Source organism: Pholis gunnellus (genome assembly GCF_910591455.1).
Source record: "Pholis gunnellus genome assembly, chromosome: 6".
NCBI classification, from domain to species: Eukaryota; Metazoa; Chordata; class Actinopteri; order Perciformes; family Pholidae; genus Pholis; species Pholis gunnellus.
In genome coordinates this window covers 7,177,930-7,197,713 of record NC_136532.1, presented here as the reverse complement: position 1 = coordinate 7,197,713, position 19,784 = coordinate 7,177,930, and the positions used below count along the sequence as shown (strand labels likewise).

The following is a 19,784-nucleotide window of genomic DNA, read 5'->3' as shown; positions in this document are numbered from 1 at the left end:
TTATCTATTGCAGCATGTTTTTACTCCAAAAGTGCTTCAAATTGCTTGTTTTTGTCCGGCCCAAAGAAATGTACAAATGTACCCTCCTATAAAACAAGCTGCTAATCATCTTATTAGCAAAGCTGTGACCAGAGAAGGTTTTGTATTTCACTGAGAAGATGTATATATTAATTGTTCTATTTCTAATCATTTAACTTGACACTTGTAAAGCAAATAGTGTAGCTATTTGTATCATTCATGTCCAGTAGGTGGCCATAGATGCCACTATGTAGACGGAGCCTCTCAACAGTTTCTCCTTCCAAAGCTTATTTTAACATCTCACTGATGGTGGACTGCATTCAAACCTAGTTGCTAGAACACTGTTTGGTATGCAGTTCTTTTTTGAATGCTTTTATCTTTTTTATAAACATGCAAACATGTCATTCTCCATCACATATCTCAGCATATAAGCATGATGGTACAGCAAAGCCATTCTCTCCCATTTTACTCACTTGCGCCTTACTTTGATCTCCTGTTATATACAAGTATACAGCCAACGCACCAACTGTTACAGATGAAATGGGAAACTTAAAGGTTTATTAAAGAAAGCAAACTGGCTGACAGTGTTGAGCGTGACTTTATTGCCACCATGCACATTTGTCATGAGTCATCAGGTGCAGTGCTCTTGTGTAACAGCCTGTATGAACTTCATACCTGTATTTCCACAACAATTTCAAGTTAACCTGTATCATGCTGTCCAACCTGCTATTCACACCTCCTTTCCCAATGTTGTATTTCTCTTTCATGTCCCCTCTCAAACACTCGAGTGGTTTGTTCTCTCTGGGTTACTCCATATGAAACTCTATCAAAGACTGCTTACGGATCCATTTGCATCCATTATTTTCTCCCATTTTTAAACTGTTTATAGACTCCTGTTACGTGAGGTTATTTGAGTAGTCATTCTCTCAAGAAAACTGGGCTGGAAAAGTATGTGTCTGGAACAAAAGTAAGTGTAGTGTGAGGGGAATTAAATTCATGATGTTTCAGTGTCAATTCTTTAAAAGCTGCCACTGTATTCTCAGTCGTTTGTCTCTCCAGTGGCATCACTGCCTGGCAAGATAAAGTGAGACATGTGACATGTGAGAGTGAATGGAGCTGCTTTCAAAACAGGCTATTGTCGAGGTCAGCGTGACAACAAGCGAGAGCTCTGTGGAGCAACACACAACATGATCGGTCAGATTTCAGACGTGGGGGAAGTAGAAGTGACAGCAACGCGAGCAGCTTCACAATGGACAAAACGAACTTGGTGTCATGATCCAGTTCCCGTAAAATATTTGTATAATTTTTTAGCAATAATCTTCAAATTCCCTTTGTTAGTGATATAGTAGAATATTCCCTAATGCTTATAAACGGGCTCTTTTTATTTTTGAACAGCTTTTTGCAATTTCCCCAGCATTTTAAACTGCCTATTTCTACATCCCCGCTCAGTTCTGCTTGCATGCATACTTACAAATTAAAGTGCTTGGGAAGGAATCTATATAACACCCATTCATGTCATTCCCTAGATAGGACCAGGGCCAGTGCTGTTTGGCCTCCAAATCAGATTTGCTTAATAAGCTCAGCAGTGTTCAGTCAAGCAAGAGACAATGGTAGGTTTCTCTGAGGGACTTTCCTATCAACATATTCTTAAAAAATGACATGCTAAGGTATGGCTTTAACTGGCAGTTATAACTGAAGAGTTAATGGGAACTGAAACTTGGAATGTTTCCCGTGAGAGAACAGGGGGAAACAGAGTTGTGTATGTATTGCAGATTAGTTAAAGTGTCTTGTTTCTGCGGGGACGTCCAGTGGAAAGATGCCCAAAGTTAGGGTCGTATGAAGGACAGGGCATCGACAACATAACATCATGTCAATTAAACGTGAATTTAATTACATTGAATGTCAGTCTTTGGCTGATGTGAGGTGTGTTTGTTTAGTTTTCAGGCACAGCGTAGAGCTCTTGCTATTATGATGAAGAATCCCAATAGCCCTGCTGATTCTATGCAAGTGTTTTTGAATGGAGCCTGTAGACTTGAGTTAACATTGATGAGTGTGGTGAATTGCTGTCACTGTGTGTTAAACTAAACCTAGTTGACTGTAATAGGATTTAAACTCTAAAGTAGATGTTCATTAGCAGCCAAGGATCAGCGCATGTCTGTTGACAGTTTCCTTTGGTGAAGACAAGCCGACCTGTTCGTGTTAGAACCTGCAAAAATATGCAGCGATAGTCTGTTTTGTTAATGATGCCACCGGGACAACAAACACGTTTTTCCACTGACATCACAAGGGCTACATTGGCATGCTTGTGGTTTCCGTGTTAACTCAACACATACCGAAGCAGTGTTTTTTTTCTTTTAGGGCTGCATTTCTGAGACGAAGTTGGTTACTGGATCACACCCTTGGTTTCTCTTCCTTGATGCCTTACACCTCACATTGCAGTATTATTAGGAAAATACAATGAGCTATTCTGCTGTAGCAAATAAAAAAAATCTGCAGCTGCATTTTGTCCAAGGCTCACTTGTATTATATCTGCTTTGTTTTTGTTTTTCACAGACAAAACACACAGGAGTCACTTCCCTTCTTTGTAACAAAGTAGCAAAACAGAGCTCTCTTTATTTGTCACACTTCTTTTTCCCAGCACTGATCAAAACAATACTGTTTAAAGTGGCTGCATTGACAAAACCATAGAGCTTCATACAAACCGTAAAAACAAAATTGTATTTTTCGTACATGAAATAACACCAGGGAGGGGACATAACAGCAGGTAGCTCATATATATATATATATATATATATATATATATATATATATGAGTTCAGTCTTCATCTGAGGTTTAAGGACAGTCCAGGTTTTCTTATTCACAGGTACCAGGCCCTCTACAAGCCTGCTTGCAGCGCGCACACAGACGCTCATTATGTTTGGGGCAAAAGGAATTCCATTCATTCATGATGGCAACATCAGACCAATATACACTAGCAACCCCATTTACAACAAGCTTACACTGTAAAAAAAAAGAGCTACTTTTTCTCAGGTAATATGCTGTATTTTGTTTCGTCATCCCATAAACTATATCATGTTTGATTTACCCAAAACCTCTGCAGAAGTTTCTGCTTCTTTATATCTCAGTAAAGTGCAAGAACTGTCTTCTGTACATTTCTTCTTTTAATCAAAGTTTACCGACCACACCAAAGGTAGCAGCTGAAGCCTGCGGCGTCGTCGGCTCCAAACTATGTCGAAGAAATGTACAGAAACAACAAGCAGTTAATATTTAACACTTGCAGTTCATTGTTTTAGGTCCTTTCGTGGCCATTTGAAGGTGTACAGACCCTATAGAGTATTGTCTTTGAGGCCTCAGATTCAGTCAGTGCTGCCGTAGTGGTTCCCATTGAGAGGATGTTCCTGTAAACTGGTGTGTGAGGCCTCTTCCCCCTGTGACACTACGGGTTCCACTGGCTGCTCAAAGAAATTGGCCACACAGAACACCTGCAGAAAAACAAGCAACACTATTAAAAAACATTCTGCTGTTATACAAGTACTTGTAAATGGACCGCACTTATAAAGCAACCTTCTACCGTACTGGACAAGTGCTTTAAAATGTGTCACTCATTCACACACACATTCTCATACCAATGATGTATACAATTGTGTGACTAAAGGACGACCCTGTTCTACCTCCTGAGCCATAGCTGCCCCTAATTGTACAACTAAGACAGAAATATATAATTAAAGTACATCAGACTTTCCCTTATATTGTCTTTAATGTGTTTCTGTGTAAAATGCCTTGTTCATCCTTTACATCTACCTGTTTGATGAATTATTTATTCTTTCTTATTTCTAAATGTCCTTTTAAAATAAACTGACATTTTCAGTTGCATGTTGTGATGTATAAAAGTACATTATGCCTTGCTTTGCCATTATTCTAATAGTGCTTTAGATGAAGCTTACTGTGAGAGTGGCCACTAAACCTCCCTGCAGGAGGCCAGTGAGCACGTCGCTCCAGTGATGTTTGTAGTCGGACACCCGGGACAGACCCACATACACGGCAGTGGCGGTCAGGAAGAACTGGATGGTGGGACGCAGGAGCCGCGACCATTCTGACCTCAGTCTAGCTTGAATGTACAGCTGCAGGAGGAAGAGTAAATGATTAAATATTAGAATGAAAGCTGTGGGGTCACACCAACAGAAGGCAAACTGTTTATTTTGTCCGAGCAAATATTTGCAGTACATGTGTTGGCAGCTTAGGCATTTGCTGAGGAGAATTGTGTGGTCCATACTGTAATAAGTATACTTTTTTGACAATGGCGTACATACATTTAGTCATTTATAGTGTACATTTAAATGGTATGTACAGTAAAAACAGAGCAAGCAGAGGTATTGATTAGAATAATCACTGTTTTTTGCATTTCTAGCACTCAAACGTAAGCCACATTTAGGCTATATAGTTCATGAGTTAGAGAAGATGTACTTACTACCAGGAACAGCATGCAGTACATAGAGAAGGATGAATGACCAGAGTAGAAGGACAGTCTACGAAAAAGAAACAAAATACAGAATGAAATTAGGCACCATCAGCTTAATCAAATCACTTCCCATTCATTCATAACGAAGGTCTATCATAATCAAACTCTATTTCACTGTCATTTTACCACGTTGATATTATTAAGAAATGGATTAAAGGGGAACTCCACTCATTTCACACATCTAAATCAGTTTGCTAGTTGCATGGAGCATGATTTAGCAACTAACAGTTGTGTGATGTCTGCTGTGACTCCAGAGGAGCCTCATCTGGAAATAACTGATGTCATGATTATTACATTACATTACATTACATTACAGTCATTTAGCAGACGCTTTTATCCAAAGCGACTTACAATAAGTGTATTCAACAAAGGTATTCAGGAGAACTACTAGTCACCAGAAGTCACAAGTGCATCTCCTTTTTTTAAACAAGCATCTAAGAGCATAAACCAGAGCAAACGTACAGTGCAGAAACAAACAAATACAATAAGTGCAACAAACTAATACGAATACAATAAGTGCTAAGAGGAAGGCTCAGGATAGCAGTTCTTGAAGAGGTGAGTCTTCAGCCTGCACCGAAAGATGGGCAGCAACTCTGCTGTCCTGACGTCAGTGGGGAGTTCCACCACTGTGGGGCCAGGACAGAAAACAGCCGTGACCGGGTCGATCGGCCGCAGGGACCTCTGAGCGACGGGGGAACCAATCGCCCTGATGCAGCAGAGCCAAGAGGTCGGGCGGGGGTGTCGGGCTCGACCGTGGCCTGGAGATAGGAAGGAGCTGTTCCTTTCACTGCCCTGTAGGCTAGCACCAGAGTCTTAGACTGGATGCGAGCTCTTACAGGGAGCCAGTGTATAATGTGACTACACCTAAAGTTTGGGCGTCTACCAGGTTGGGAGGGTCCAATGAAAAGACACTCTTTATAGTCAACTATTAATGTTGGTGTGTATAGTATTTAGTACCTCTTTTTAATGGCTCATTTATAAATAGTACATGCTCATAATGCTAGTATTCTAGATTTAAATGTATTTTGAAGTTGCTTTTATATGCAACTTTTGTTCTACTTCTGTTGACATTTCAATTCACCAGAAACGAAAGCTATTTTTTTAAATCTCGATTTATTGTATTGCATTGTGGAAAGTGTGTGATTTAGAGTTTTGGGGACTAAAACACTGGAAATATCTCGGTCAACTGCATACATTTTGGCGATTCTCCTTTTAATCCGTCTCTTGTAAACACTGTAACTTAATGAAATTGTTATACTAAGTACTAAGATTGCCATAGAAGTTACACGCATTGCAAATTAATGCAAATGACTGGCCACTAAATGATCAGGCTCCTCCCAGAGAGACTCTACTATTACGCAAAGCTAATAATGTTATAAATCAGTCCAAGACTACTGTATGTATGCATTTCCCCTCCTAAAAAAAGAAGCTGGTGCCGCCGTGTTCAGGACCATTACCTGGCCTCATCTACCAGGAACTTGTCTCCGGTGCAGGTGAAGTTCTCGATGTATCCGCCAGCTTTGCAGTTGATGCTATTCCATCCTGGTTTGCATACAGCCAGGAAGTTTGGCCGCAGACGACCGATGGAGTACTTGGCTATGTCCGTCAGAGACTGGCTAGCAGCCGCTCCGAACACGTAGCTCCCCACGGCTTTGTAGACGCACGCTACATACTTGGTCCCCAAAGAGTGGTTGTTGATGCGAGACATGTAAACAGAGAGGCACTCGCCGCAGACGATCTGCCAACAGAGGAGAAGAGGAAACAATAAGTGACCTCACCTACTGACATTTCAAGGTCAGAGAACTTATGGAAGAAGACGACTGTTGTCTTACCACGATGAGCGTGAAGGGGATCATGACTCCTCCCAGCAGCTGGTAGGATATGGTGTCCTCTTTGAGGGGGTATCTGATGGACTCATCGTTACAGAAGAAACCCCGCTTGAAAGGGTTGTGTTGAGGGGTGAGGATAACAAATGGAAGTCCAACTGTTAAAAGAAAGAAAGATGCAGATCGTTTGTATAAATTCCACCTCTTTGTCGGCTTCTTCTATCATCAAAATGTACATCACGTTTACAAGCAGCTGCAAATACTCGTGTGACTCAGAGGTCTGAGCCACTGCTACTATTACACAACGCTATAATTTTAAGTTTTAGTCACAGGAAACGTGAAACGTTGGCATCACATAGGCGTTTTCCCACCTTAGGGTAATAGAAGCTGTTGACTTGTGGGTTTTTATTTAGCTGCACAATTACTGAATTGAAAGACTTGAGTTACAACAGGAGTATATTGGAAAAGTCATGTTTGACTTAAGATACTAGAACTATGAAGGTGAGATCAGCTGAAGAGGTTTGTTATTGTGTTAATCTGTCCAGGAATCACCACCAAGCACACATAAAACTTGCTTCAACTTGCTCTGGTTTCACATTTGTTTCATTCTACTCACACACAAAAAAAGACATTTGGCAAACCTGAAGTCAGCAATGCAATAGGCATTCTTATGATCATTGCTGTCATAGACCTTTGTTTCGGCTCGTTCATTTAAACCTACTGCAGGGCAAATTTCACAGACCGCTGTCTTATGAAATTCTAATAACCTAAAACTGGCTGTGAATGACATCCGTGGGTTATGCTGATCTTATTGGGGTGAGTCCGTCCTCCACCTAAAATGCTTTTTTTTGCAATTTTATAATTTTACCACTTTTACTTTTATTTCAACATAGGCTTATAATGAAGTAGACACTTTCCAGTTTGATTGTTGCTGCCAGCACAACAACAAAATGGGAGGATTGGTGCCCAGTCAGCAGCACAGGCGACCACAGGACACTGACTAAGCAGGGCGAGCGCAGATGAATGACAGGGAGAGATTTCCGTGTGTTTAAACCTCTCTCTGTCTTTATGGCAGCTATCAAACTGAACTGTGGCAGTACAAAGGTTTTCTTTAATCTACTTTTACTGCAGTATTGTACAGTTACATTTAGCAGCCCTGCAGCTCGTCTCTGAGCAATGATTACACTATAAACACTGAGCTAAAAATACAGCGTTGCTCGGGGGGAAAAACACACACACGCAGACTTTGTTGCCCTTTTTTTCCATCTTCCTGCCTGGTTCCCTGAAACCTCAAGCCTCCAGTGTGTATGTGTGACGTGTATGCAAATCGTTTGATTTGTTTCAACAGCCATGCGGGCAACTTCATGTAATAAGTCTCTAAAGCAGAATAGTTGTGCTGTAGGACTTTGGCGATAAAGAAAGTCCACTTTAACAAGCTGCAATTCTTTATAATTAAACAAAACGGATTAAAGGGTCGGTTTAACAGACAGGGGTGGATCCGGTTCACATACCGAGGATGAGACAGATAAAGTCCAGCACGATGAGGGGAATCCCCGCAGCTTCAAACATGTTGCGTCTCCTTCTTCTGGCGCTTGTCTTCGTCAAAAATGTCCGGTCCCGGCTGTCCCGGCTGCTTTTACGCGACACAAGTAGCGGTCTTTCTGCCGCACATGTCTCGCTACTCCAGCACAAAATTAAAACAGTGTCATTGTGCTACCACCGCACTCCGGGGACTGTCCGATAAACTAAAACTACCGAGAATTAAAGATATAGTAGGCTACTACTGTAATAACACTGCTCTACAGTCTAAATAATCTAATCTAAGACCACCACACAAGCGAAGAGCCGCTCACCCTCCCAGCCGCTCACAAACCATCATATTTCTTCAGCTCATAACAGCGTCCCGTCCTCGGATGAGACACATATGAGGCACGAGAGCGACGAGCGCTCCGGGTTAATGCTGCCTTCACGTAACGCTGGGAAAAATAAAGACATTTTTGTGGAAACTCTGAGATGGTTTATTGTCACGTTGGTTTGGGGATTAATCATCACAATACTAATCAATTAACTGACAACCAAGTGTTTCAACTATATCATGTGTTTCTGTGTAATTCCCTACTTATATGTGTTAGTCAATGGTGGGAGAAGTAGCCTACTTTACTTACTTTACATTTGTAAAAGCAGCAATACCACATTGTAGAAAGACGCTGGTACAGGTAAAAGTCCTGTATTAAAAGAATGTACCGTATTAGCATTAAAATATACTTAAAGCCTCAAAAATAAAATTATGAATTATTCAGAATGGACCATTTCAAAATAACAGCCTATATAGCCTATTATATTGTACTAGCCTATTATCGCAGATCGATTATTGTACGCATGTTAATGTTGCAGCTGCTGAAGGTATTTCATATTTGATTTGTTGATTATATTTTGCATATATATTATGAATATGCAGAGTAACTGGTAACGCAAGTTGTCAAATTAATGTAGTGGATAATGAATAAATGGAAATACAAGTACCTCACAATTGGACGTGGCTACAGTAGCCTACTTGATCGCATGTACTTAGTTATTCAGACTACTTTCCACCACTGGTGTTAGCTAAAGTCATCATTGATTACTGTCTACCGGCTGGTCCCCTGTGACCAAAGTTATCCTGAGTAAAGCCCTCATGACCCAACTGAACAAAATGGGTTTAAATAGAAAATAATACATTTGTATACAATTGAGCTATTGACTTAAGTTTCAACACAATGCTTTTATTTCTGTTATCAAACACGGGGAAACCCGCAATGTCGGAAGGGAGTCCCTCCGAGTCGCCATGTTGAGCGAAAGGTATTTGGTCCGTGTAACAACGTTGTGCTTTACAAAAGCTGAGAAACAGTAGAAACTAAGTCAAACCAGTTATTGAAGTCAAGCAGTCTTCAGATGCTGTGAAACAGTTTCATTGCAGAGTCAAGTCTTAATTAGCGTTAGCTGCACTTCTCATACACCGTAAGCTAATGTTAGCTTCTCAGTTCTATTTTGCTAGTTTGTCGTGTGTTAGCAACAAAGTTACTTTTTTCTAGTATTTTGCTGTGGCCTGTGAATATCTATGTCTCAAGCTAAAATGTATTTTATGTGCTTACTCAACTGGTCAAACAGGTAGTGTGTTTCTACATAATTGCTTTTTTGTGCTTAACTGAGAGAGTAAGGTTTGTAGGTTTAATGTGTCGGATATGTTTTATTGCTTACTCAAATATTGGCTCAGCTGAATTACATTTTCATGTTTCATGTAATGCTAAGCGTATTTAGTTAGAACCAAAAAATTGTAATTTGGAATAAGAGAGTAACAAATGATTTTAAATATCTATAATATCTATAATAAGTATAATAATTCATTGATGCTGTTACGATCTAGTATAATGTCGTTGCTATTCAAAGACAAACTGTAGTTGCAATTTGTTCCTTTTTGTCAAGTAAACAGAAAGATGAGTGCCCGGGAAGTCTTTTCTATCATTGGACAGACACTGTATGGCATTTCCGAGGTGTATTTGAATGCAGCATGGGACAGGGGAAGTGGGAGAGGAGTTTTGGGCCTATCGCGTGCCTGTGTTGACGCTCGGCTGATACAGAGTTGCCCCTCCCTCTCTGTCTGCAGAGTTAATAAGCTGACATCAGTACTATTAATAGAAAAGAGTTTACTCTCTCATCATCAATGCACCACATTGATAACCGTCTGGGAATTCCCTCAATGTTTCTTTATGGTGTTTAGGTGGTATCTTCGTCAGGCTATAGGCCTGAACACACGTATACACACAAATGATAGCTCTATGTGCAATATGTGAAAAATCATTATCAGTGTAACACAAGTTGTCTGCTATAGCGAGACAAAATGTCTGTTGTGATAAAAGTCTGAATCAGATTTACTTTTGAACAATAAAGAAAGATGTGATCCCATCCGACTGGTGACAGGGCAGAAAAAACAACTGGTGAACGTCAACAAGCTAATGTCATTCTTATTAAAAATATAATAAAATTAATCCATCACATTTCTCATTTATGTATCTACCTGTAAAAAAAATAGCTTCATATTTCTATGAGGACTTGTACTATATGCTGCGTTTGAAAGTAAATCCATGGTTCCGAAATATAGTCTACTTTTTAATGTTATTGCACTACAATGAATGTATGAAGTAACTATGAATAAACATTCCTCAATCAATGATCTATGAAGTGTGAACCAATCACATACAGTTAAAGCTACTGAATCATTTGTTGATGGTGAGAAACAGAAATGTATGATACATTCTTCATTCATTCATTAATTTAATCATGAGTCATGCATTAGTTAAGGATTAATATATAGCAAGAGAGACATTGTTCTTTTGACTTTTGCAAGAAAATCCCAATGTAATTGAAGTTAGTTCATAACATTGAATTAATGTTATTATTATTGCTGGTTGATATAAACTGGGGAAGTTTTTTTCTACTTTCAGCAAAAGTTTGGGAACAACTGCTATAAGAAAACCACATTAAACCACACAAACTATTTAGAGAAGTTTTTTGCCACATTCCCACTGTGACTTTTCTATGGAAAGAAAACATACAGTACACCAATAGGTCATATAGTTCATTGTTTTATTCACACAAAATACATCAGTCATTATTTTCACAAGTTTATGTGTCGATATGGAGAACAATAATCCCAGTAAATCGTCTGTTGTTTGAAGCTGAATAGTTAATGTAAGTAAACATACATTATCGTGAAATTACAGAGCAGTGACTAACAACGTCACCAAAGCCCTATTTCATTGTCCCCATCATGTTCCTCTGTTCCTCTGCTTCTGGGAGCTCAAATGAACCTCAATTTCTCGTTTGAAGAGCAGCTCTCCCAGCTGGCCGTGCGAGGCCTCGCTCATGGCTTTGGTCTGCATGCACATCTTGTATTTGTCTGGAGGGAGCTCGTCTGCACAGTTCTTCTCGTGCCACAAGTGGAAAAGGCCGCGAGACGGACAGCGTATCACCATCAGCTTACTGTGAAGGTACTTCCTGTACAGGTGCACGTCCTCCAACCCCCAACCTTTGATGTTACGGTCAAAACCACCTGCCAGGAAGTAGAGAAGTTTAGACGTGTGCACTGAGAATCAGTGCATACAACTATAGCTTTTCCAACCACGAAAATGGCTTCCCAAAATATGGGTAAAGAGGATGTTATGGATGAGGATTGTATACAGTGTACAGTGTACAGTGTTTTGACTGACTTGGATATTCAGACGTATTCAGTGAGAGGCCTCTCAAGGCCGCTGAGGATTCAGCAGCATATTTTCACATCTTACTCAGTGAATTAAGGCTTTATTTCAACTTAACCAGAGTTGCTGATTGTTGGAACAGTGGAAATAGTTTAGTGTGTTTTACGATGCGTTAGCGAGGCAATTCAGTCGTTCTTAGTTTGGTGTATAAGAGACACTTGAATTCAGAGAGTGTACGGTTGTTGTTTTCTGTTTGGGTGTAACTATATTTCCTTCATTGACGTTTTATTTTGTTTATGTCAGATGTAGCAAACTCGCCACTCGCATGCAATGCATCCTGGTACATGTAGGCAAAGCCGGCAACGGCTCCGCAGCAGGAGGAATCAGCTTTCTCAATCTAGCATGTACGAGGGAATTTATTTCTTACTATAAGCACTGATTTATCAACATAAAAGGTGGCGGATTTTACTTCTGACTTCAGGTATGCTTGTTCAGTGGGTAAGTTAAAATCTAAATTGAGTCCTGTACTCTTTTTGCTACACGGTATGTGTCTTGTAATATTGAATTGTATAAATGTCTTACAAAACAAGACATTAGTGAAATAGGTGATGACACAAGCGTTTCCATTACCTATGTTGAGGAAATCAGACCTGTACTGGCATGTCATGCCAAACCCAAAGTCTCTCCAGAATCCAGTTTCCTTCCTCATCACCTGAGACAAGAAACAAGTCAGTCTGTTACATCTTGATGACATCCTGACAATTAATTCGAATAAATTCATGTGAATTTAGCTATTTGTATGTATTTTATTTTCTACTTACCAGTTGTTGTTGAACAGAGGGTAGTAGTGTCTGATTACTGTAGATAATAGAGGGGTTGTACTGGCTGAAGAGCACTGGATAGTACACTTTCTTACCTAGAGACAAAAACAGTTCAAACCATTCACATACATTTAATAGTGTAAACATTATGTAAACAAACTATTAACATTTTTCATATTTGAAAACACCCTCAATCTTAAACACATTTTTCTGTTTAAAATCCTTAGCATCCAGGAAGTGATGCATTTTTCATTACTTGCAGCCCCAACAGAGGTTTGACTGGAGTGAGAAGAATAAGAACTGGATCTTTAGTATGAGCAACAATAACATCCAGGCCTGAACAAAGAAAACAATTACTGACTGCTACCTGATCTCTGATAAATGCAGATACAGATAGGGACAAATTGAAACCTCTGGTTAATCATTTTAATTATGAGGATAGTGCAACAAAAACCGGCAGAAACAGAGTGCAGGCAGCATATGAGGCACCAGGTGTGACATTGAATTTCTACGAGCTGACAACCTGTTCTCACCCCCAGCTCGTCAACTTTAACCTAAGTTTGTTTTATTCTTGGAGAAACAGACTGTTGTCGGAATCATGCTGGATAGAATCGCTTTGAAGATGTGGCAAAAGTGCTTGAAGGGAAGCGGTCCTCTCTCACCGGGCTCTGCGTTGAGACGACAGGAAGTTAAGAAGTCAGCGGTGAAGTGGATGTCAACGTCACAGAAGAAGAGCAGGACATTTTGGCTGCGCCTCCACGCCCTGGCGCCCACGTCTAAACCACGCCCACGAGAAAACTCCTCATTCAGCTGGATCAAAGTGAAGCTCCTGAACCGAGTCTCTCTGAAGAAGAAGAGGAAAACAGAAGTCATGGGAGAATCTGTTTACATAGAGAGTTATCTGATGCATCTGAGTGTTTTTAATAATGTTAAGTGAATAATCATTTCAAAAACAATGATCTCCAGACATAAAGTCTCATCACACTGTTGCAGCATTATATATGTTGGTTAACAGTAGCTCATTGAGGATCTACGGTATTTTGCTCACAGGCTCTCTTACTTGCAATTTTCTTTTTAGACACATCTGTGAGAGTGAATGCCAAAAGAGCAGAGAAGAGACGTTTTCGATATAGTCTTACAGTGATCGTATCGGCTCTCTTGGTGTCATGTCATTGACGCATCAGTGTCATTGCATGTTCATCATCTTGCGGGAAGTGTGGACTCGTGTCACATGACTCCAACTCAGGTCATGAATCTGAAATCTGATGACTTTTGATTTGACAAAATCAAAAAGAGTAATATCACTGCTGTTTTGACTCGATATCATCTTGAAGCCCAAGAATGAAAAATTGTTTAAAAAGAATATGCAACTAATCGACTCTTCATTTTCCTGACATGTAAATAGACACCGAATCAGTCCGACAGCAGTCAATCAGTGCAGACTAGCAGACAGACAACACATGATACTTCAGACTGACTCGCTCCGGTCAAACCTGATCATTTAGCTTTGAAAGTAATAAAAAAAGCCTTTATTATTTACTGTACTTCTGTACTGTTACAAAATTGAAATGGTATAGAGTTTGGTGAAGGGCACATAATGACTTAAAGTTAACAATTTGGTCTGAAATAACTTTCAAAACAGTGACTTTGTCCCATCTCTGGATCCTGCACACTACTTGTAGCACATCCTGACAGGCTTTATTTAAGAGTCAATATCATAATGCACAGCGTCAGAAACAATTATTTAATTTAAAAAGATTTCAGATAAATGTGACCCTACAATGAATACCAGGAGAAAGACATGAGAATAAAGGAAAGTCACCCAGGACCACAAATAATTATTTATCTAAAGGTAGAAAGTGGAAATGAAAGCAACTCATCTATTGTGTCATCGAGACACAAAACCTGTGTCGCCTTTTCTTAAATTACATGAAAAAAAGAGATGCACAGAATATGTTTGTATACAGTATATCTAGGAGCTTTTAAAGACTATAAGAGAAAAGAGATCAGAGATCAGAGGAAGATATTGTAGGTGAATATTCAACACACCAAGGCGATAGCTGTGCTTACATGCAATTGTCAAGCAAGTTTTAAGCAAAATGCAAATTAGGCTTATTTCCATCAACTGGTTTGTAGTGAATAAACTCAGCTACTGCATAGTTTGATTTGACGTTGGTGCTATATTTTGTTTCGGCAAAGGCAGAAACCACCTCAAGCGAGCTTGGAGACTATTTTGGCATTTGAGGAAGTTTTATCACATTTTTCCGTTTCCATTCGACTTTTCGCATCAAAATGCGTATAGAAATATGTGAATAGAAACATGACTAATGTGACATTAGCGGATGATTAAACATCACTACATTACCTGGTGGTCTGGTCCAGCATGGCTTTCACCTGATCTATCTGATCTCGACCAAAGTAGACAACAGTCAGATGAACCCTGCCGTCCTGCTGGATGCACACTTCTCTGATCCCAAAGCACAATACAAATATACATGTGTTAGGCCCACTTCTATACCACTTTATCTAGAGACAAATTACTCTTTTTATTCGATAAGGACAACAATTAGACTCACAACTTTATAATCTATAAACACCTCATTTTATCTGAAGTGGAGAGGAGCCTTATTGACTTTCAACCAAGCTACTCTATTCAGACAAGGATTCACTCAGCACCGTCAATGTGAGATCAATAAGGCCCTGATACAATCGCAGTATGTGTGAGTGGGTGCCAGCTTGTTATCCCACTTTCCAAATGTTACCTGAAGTTGTTGATGAACTGCCTGAATGTGTCCGGCCTCTTGGAAAGAGGTACGATGATGTTGATGAGCATGCTGCGGGTATCCACGCTCTCGCTCTTCACCTTCATCACGGGACCAAACGGCCTGAAGAGCACGAGCTGTGTGAAGCCCCGCGGGCCGTCACCTTTAAACATCAGCTCGTAGACGGTTCCTCTGTCCCGCACTGTACGGGTCATCCCTGTGACAGAGACGGACTGCACTTTATTTCATCGGCCTCATATTTATTTCTACAATTGTGTCAAAAATAACTGATATACGACAGTAATGACACAGTTTTTAATAGGTGAATTTCCAATTATTTAATACCAATTGTTAACGTTGCGTCTTTTAGTCTGTAACCAGCAGGTCAGTTGAATATGCAAAAATAAAATAAATGTCCTTATTTTTTAGTACTCAGTAGTCATTAATGGTTTAAAAAATGGTTTCAACGTTCTTCCTGCTTATTAACTCAACACAACAAACTAAACTAAACTTACTTTCCCTATAATTATTACCAAATGACATAGTCCTTCACAGAGAAATTTCGAGGTGATTGTGAGGAAATTATTGAAAATAAAGCGTTTCCAGTGTTTTAAAGATGTTGATAAAGGATCACCTGACAGAGGCTGAAGTGTTGCTATGTGATTGCACTGGGTTTAATGGCAACAGCACAGATGTAATGATGAGCTATTACACATCTTCATTTGAATACCTTCTGTCTAAAATAAAACATCAACTTTTAGAAGACACTTTCAACTCCAAATAGAAAATGCCTGCCATTAAAGTTCTTTAGGACTTTACTACTAATCACATACAGTATGTTTACGAGGATATTCATTTAATATTTTCCACACATTTGCAAAGCATCTCATTGTGCAACCCTGCGTTGTAGAATGACCAAGTACCATGTATCCATGTAAAGGAAAGAATGTCCTGGATTTGAACCTTGACCTTTGCATGTTTTACCCTTTTTACCCATGGATGCTCATGTTTCCTATCCTGGTTCTAGGCCTCTGAATCACTCACTGACTGATTCAAATAGGTGTTGGTGTCGTGCTCATTGTAAAAACAACCATCCAATCAGAGCCAGAAAAATATCATGAGAAGCTGCGTTGATGAGATTGATGAAGCTGTAATTGTGTTTTTTGTAAGTCGATCTATAGAAACAGAAACTCTTGAATCTCAATTCTCTAATGAATGACCGGCGATCTCGCTCACCCTCTATGAAGTCGGACGGGGAGTAAGCGCGCTTCCGTCTGGTGTTGTCTGTGTGTTGCTGAGGTCCGTTCAGGACGTGCAGAGCTGTTTCCACTGTGCTTATCAGCTCGTCTCTGCGGTCTCTCCTCACAGGCCTCTCCTCCGGGTGCCTCGTCAGCCCCGTCTCCAGCTGGTACACTCTGAGTGACAGGACAACAAATGAACACACTTTATGAAGAGGCATGAGGTAGGACCTGACATCAGAAGTACCCTTGGAGGCTTTGATCGCTCTACTGTTGTCCTTACCGATGGACGACGGTCCCACTCACCTCCGCAGGGTGAAAGTTTCAAAAGGTATCACTGCGTATTCGCTGGGCAGCTGTACACCTGAGATCACCTCCGCCTGGTTCAGCTGGGAGCGCAAGAAATCCTGGAGGGAATTGTGTAACATTTACTACTACATCTGCAACGTCACACAACATTTATCTCATCAGCACACGGTACTCCTCCATCTACTTTGCATCGCCACCATCCTGTGTCATGTTTTCCTACCTTCAGGTCAGCCTGTGTCGGGGTTTTGTGCAGACTCTCCAGGCCCTGAGGCAGAATCCCTCTTGTTTTAGCTTTTTCCAGGGACTGTTGAAGCTGCTGCGTCCTGTCCTGGAGAGCCTCCTTCAGCTGGGCTATCTGCTTCGTCAGGCTGTTGATGTAATGTCTGTGAGAGTCCTCCCTCTCCTGCAACAGGGCCATGTATCCCTCCTTACTGGTGACCCCTCCAGACCACAGCAGAGACTGCTGGCTGTCGCGTGACGTCGGCTTACAGGCGAGGAGGTAGAACACGGACAGACAGCAGCAGAGGCCCAGCACAATGAGGCCGAGCCGGGCCAACAGGGCCAAAAGCCACCGTTTAAACATGGTGGATTGTCTTTTAAAAAAAAGCGAAAACTCTTGAGGTTCATAGAATCATGACTGCTCCTTTGGTGATGTGGAGATGCACCCACAAAAAGATGAGCAACCCATAATTCCTAAACCATAGATTAATAAATATGGCTTTTATAGAAGACATCCTCCTGTTTTCTCATGTTGTCCGCATCGGTCACATCCTCAGGCAGCATCTTCACAGGTGTTGTGTTGCTTGTACAGATCATCACCAGAGCGCTGAAACTCCCTGTTACAACAATGTACATTTTACAGCAGTGTTTCCCAAACTTTTAGGCTTCTGGCCCTTAAAATTATTTTTAAATGTCTAGTCGTGGTGAATATTTACAGGTCATGACCACAAACTGTGAGCAGTTCAACCAATAAAAGATTTTACTTTCTCAGATTGTTTCACTTTCAGGATTTTTAGTAGTTTGACAGTTCAGAGTGCCACAAGGAAACAAGACTTAAGAATCTACAGACATGCCAGCAGCCCTGTGAGGCTGCACTCAGCCACAGCGGTGCTTTGTGCTAAATGCTAACATCAGCATGTTGGTGTAATGTTTACCATGTTCACCATCATAGTTTAGTCTGTTAGCATGCTAACATTTGCTAATTAGCACACAACACAAAGTGCTCTCGAGGAAAAGCCAGAGGATCACCAAAGTTGTTACGGTTCATCCTGTGGGGAACATGAATGTTTGAAGGCTACATCATTTCATGGCAGTCCATCCGACTGTTGAGACTTTAAAGAAAGTAAGAAACAGATGTAGGAGAGGCTTTGACATAAAGAAATTCTTACTGCATCAAACAAATCAAATGACAACCGGAGAAAGTAAACCAACCAACCTGGTCAGTCTCGTCCTGATGTGTCTCAATGGTTTGTGAGCATCTTATTACATTTTAACCGTCTGTTTCGTCCTCTTCTTGCTGCTGTTGGGCTGCTGGTCAGGTTCAGGTTGGCTACTATGAAATGCACAGAGAGAGAAATAACCTGACCTTACATTCACTCTGCAGTGCCACGACGCTGAAGGTGGGAAGTGACAGAAACAAGCATTTCTCTGTGTGTCTTTCCACCCTGTGCGTGTGTGTGTGCGTGTGTGTGTGCGTGTGTGTGTGTGTGTGTGTTGCCATCATTAGTTTATTCAAAGCACAGATGGCTCTTTATTGCTCAGGTAGAGGCTGATCTCATGAAAGACTTGCTTATGTTTCTAGGTCCACCCAAGCTGTGTGTGTGTGTGTGTGTGTGTGTTTATGAGAAAGAGACAGAGTGTGTGTTGATAACCCTTTAAAGCATTCTACCATTAAGTCAGGTAATTTGTAATAAAAAAAGTTCATCCTAATTTGGACACTAATGAAATCCTTTGAGAACATTTTTTTCGGTTTAGATAATATTAAAAGATTAAACAATCCCTTATTAGTCCCGCAGTGGGGAAATGTGTTCTCTGCATTTGACCCATCCCTAGTATATAGGGAGCAGTGGGCTGCCCATGACAGGCACCCGGGGATATATATGGTTGTAATCTTCCATATATTGTTGGCTATTTAAAATCATTTCATCTATTTAAAATGACTGCAAAGCTTTCATCGTGCCTTCATCTCGGTCGGACACCTTATCGGCAGTAAATCACATGTGGGTCATCAGATTAATAATGAAACCGATCACAGACGGAAACATGCAATCATCATCATCCACCGACACACACTTAACACTCTACAGAAGAAAGATTTTATTATAATCACCAACTGCTGTGGGGTCTCAAAGGAAAGTTGCGACCAGATTTCCATCATCCTGAACTGCTCGTCTCTTCTTGATCTTTCTTCTTTTGCAGGCTTTTGTTTTATAGTCTTGAAAGGAAATCGGTGTGCTCGCCAGCGCTGACAAGTTTACTCATCCATACGATGATGAAACACCTCTCTACCTCGTCAGAATTGAGAGGTAAAGCGGCCAAACCGAGTACCTCCTCTCTCCCATCCTCTCTCCTCTCAGTCTCCACCTTTTCCCAGCACTTCCCTCGCCTCTCTCTTTTTCCATCTCTCACTTTCTATCAGACCCAGTGTTCACTTCCATCCATGTGAGATCTCACACCATCTGCCTCCATCCTGGATCCCCTTTCAGGTCCTCCCGAGGCTCCTCCTTGCCCTTAAGTCTAATTAGAAGGCAACCGGGGTAAGGAATGCCCTTCAGACTTTCGATGCTCGGCCACCTGCAATCTGCTGTGGGGAAATAGCTAGGTACCGGTTAGACCCGCCAATAGGACGGGGTCTTGCACATTTAATGAGGCAGCGCACAGATGGTCCTTGTTTTCATTCGGATGTTGACTCCTGAGCTCCAACTCCTCTAAATCTTTTAGTTTGCTGCTTTGTTTAACCCCGTTATTCACTTTTAAATTCAGAGATTTTTAGTGTAAAATTTGAATGCATTTACCGTAATAAGCTCCTTCATAACTCATTGTTATTATTCATATTT

General features: G+C 40.7%; 2 protein-coding genes across 3 annotated transcripts; both read right to left on the bottom strand.

Moving 5' to 3' along the window:
- Window positions 1–2,602: 2,602 nt before the first annotated feature.
- On the bottom strand, window positions 2,603–8,265 carry LOC306696771 (phospholipid phosphatase 1-like). 2 transcript variants are annotated; one of them, XM_079160470.1, is made up of 7 exons: window positions 7,876–8,265; window positions 6,371–6,522; window positions 5,996–6,276; window positions 4,488–4,545; window positions 3,964–4,140; window positions 3,345–3,501; window positions 2,603–3,245 (listed from the first exon to the last, which is right to left on the bottom strand). In XM_079160470.1, exons 1-6 carry the CDS (start codon window positions 7,931–7,933, stop codon window positions 3,376–3,378), a joined length of 852 nt encoding a protein of 283 aa, XP_079016596.1. In that variant the 5' UTR covers window positions 7,934–8,265; the 3' UTR covers window positions 2,603–3,245; window positions 3,345–3,375. The 2 variants fall into 2 exon arrangements, with proteins under 2 accessions (XP_079016596.1, XP_079016595.1); XM_079160469.1 differs by having other exon boundaries at window positions 2,603–3,501.
- A 2,904-nt stretch (window positions 8,266–11,169) lies between these two features.
- Window positions 11,170–17,311, bottom strand: LOC306696949 (chondroitin sulfate N-acetylgalactosaminyltransferase 1-like; the record flags this gene model as incomplete). Its single annotated transcript, XM_079160678.1, has 9 exons — window positions 11,170–11,453; window positions 12,229–12,310; window positions 12,420–12,514; window positions 13,082–13,263; window positions 14,785–14,886; window positions 15,182–15,398; window positions 16,418–16,596; window positions 16,726–16,826; window positions 16,949–17,311. 9 exons carry the CDS (start codon window positions 17,309–17,311, stop codon window positions 11,170–11,172), a joined length of 1,605 nt encoding a protein of 534 aa, XP_079016804.1.
- Window positions 17,312–19,784: the final 2,473 nt, after the last annotated feature.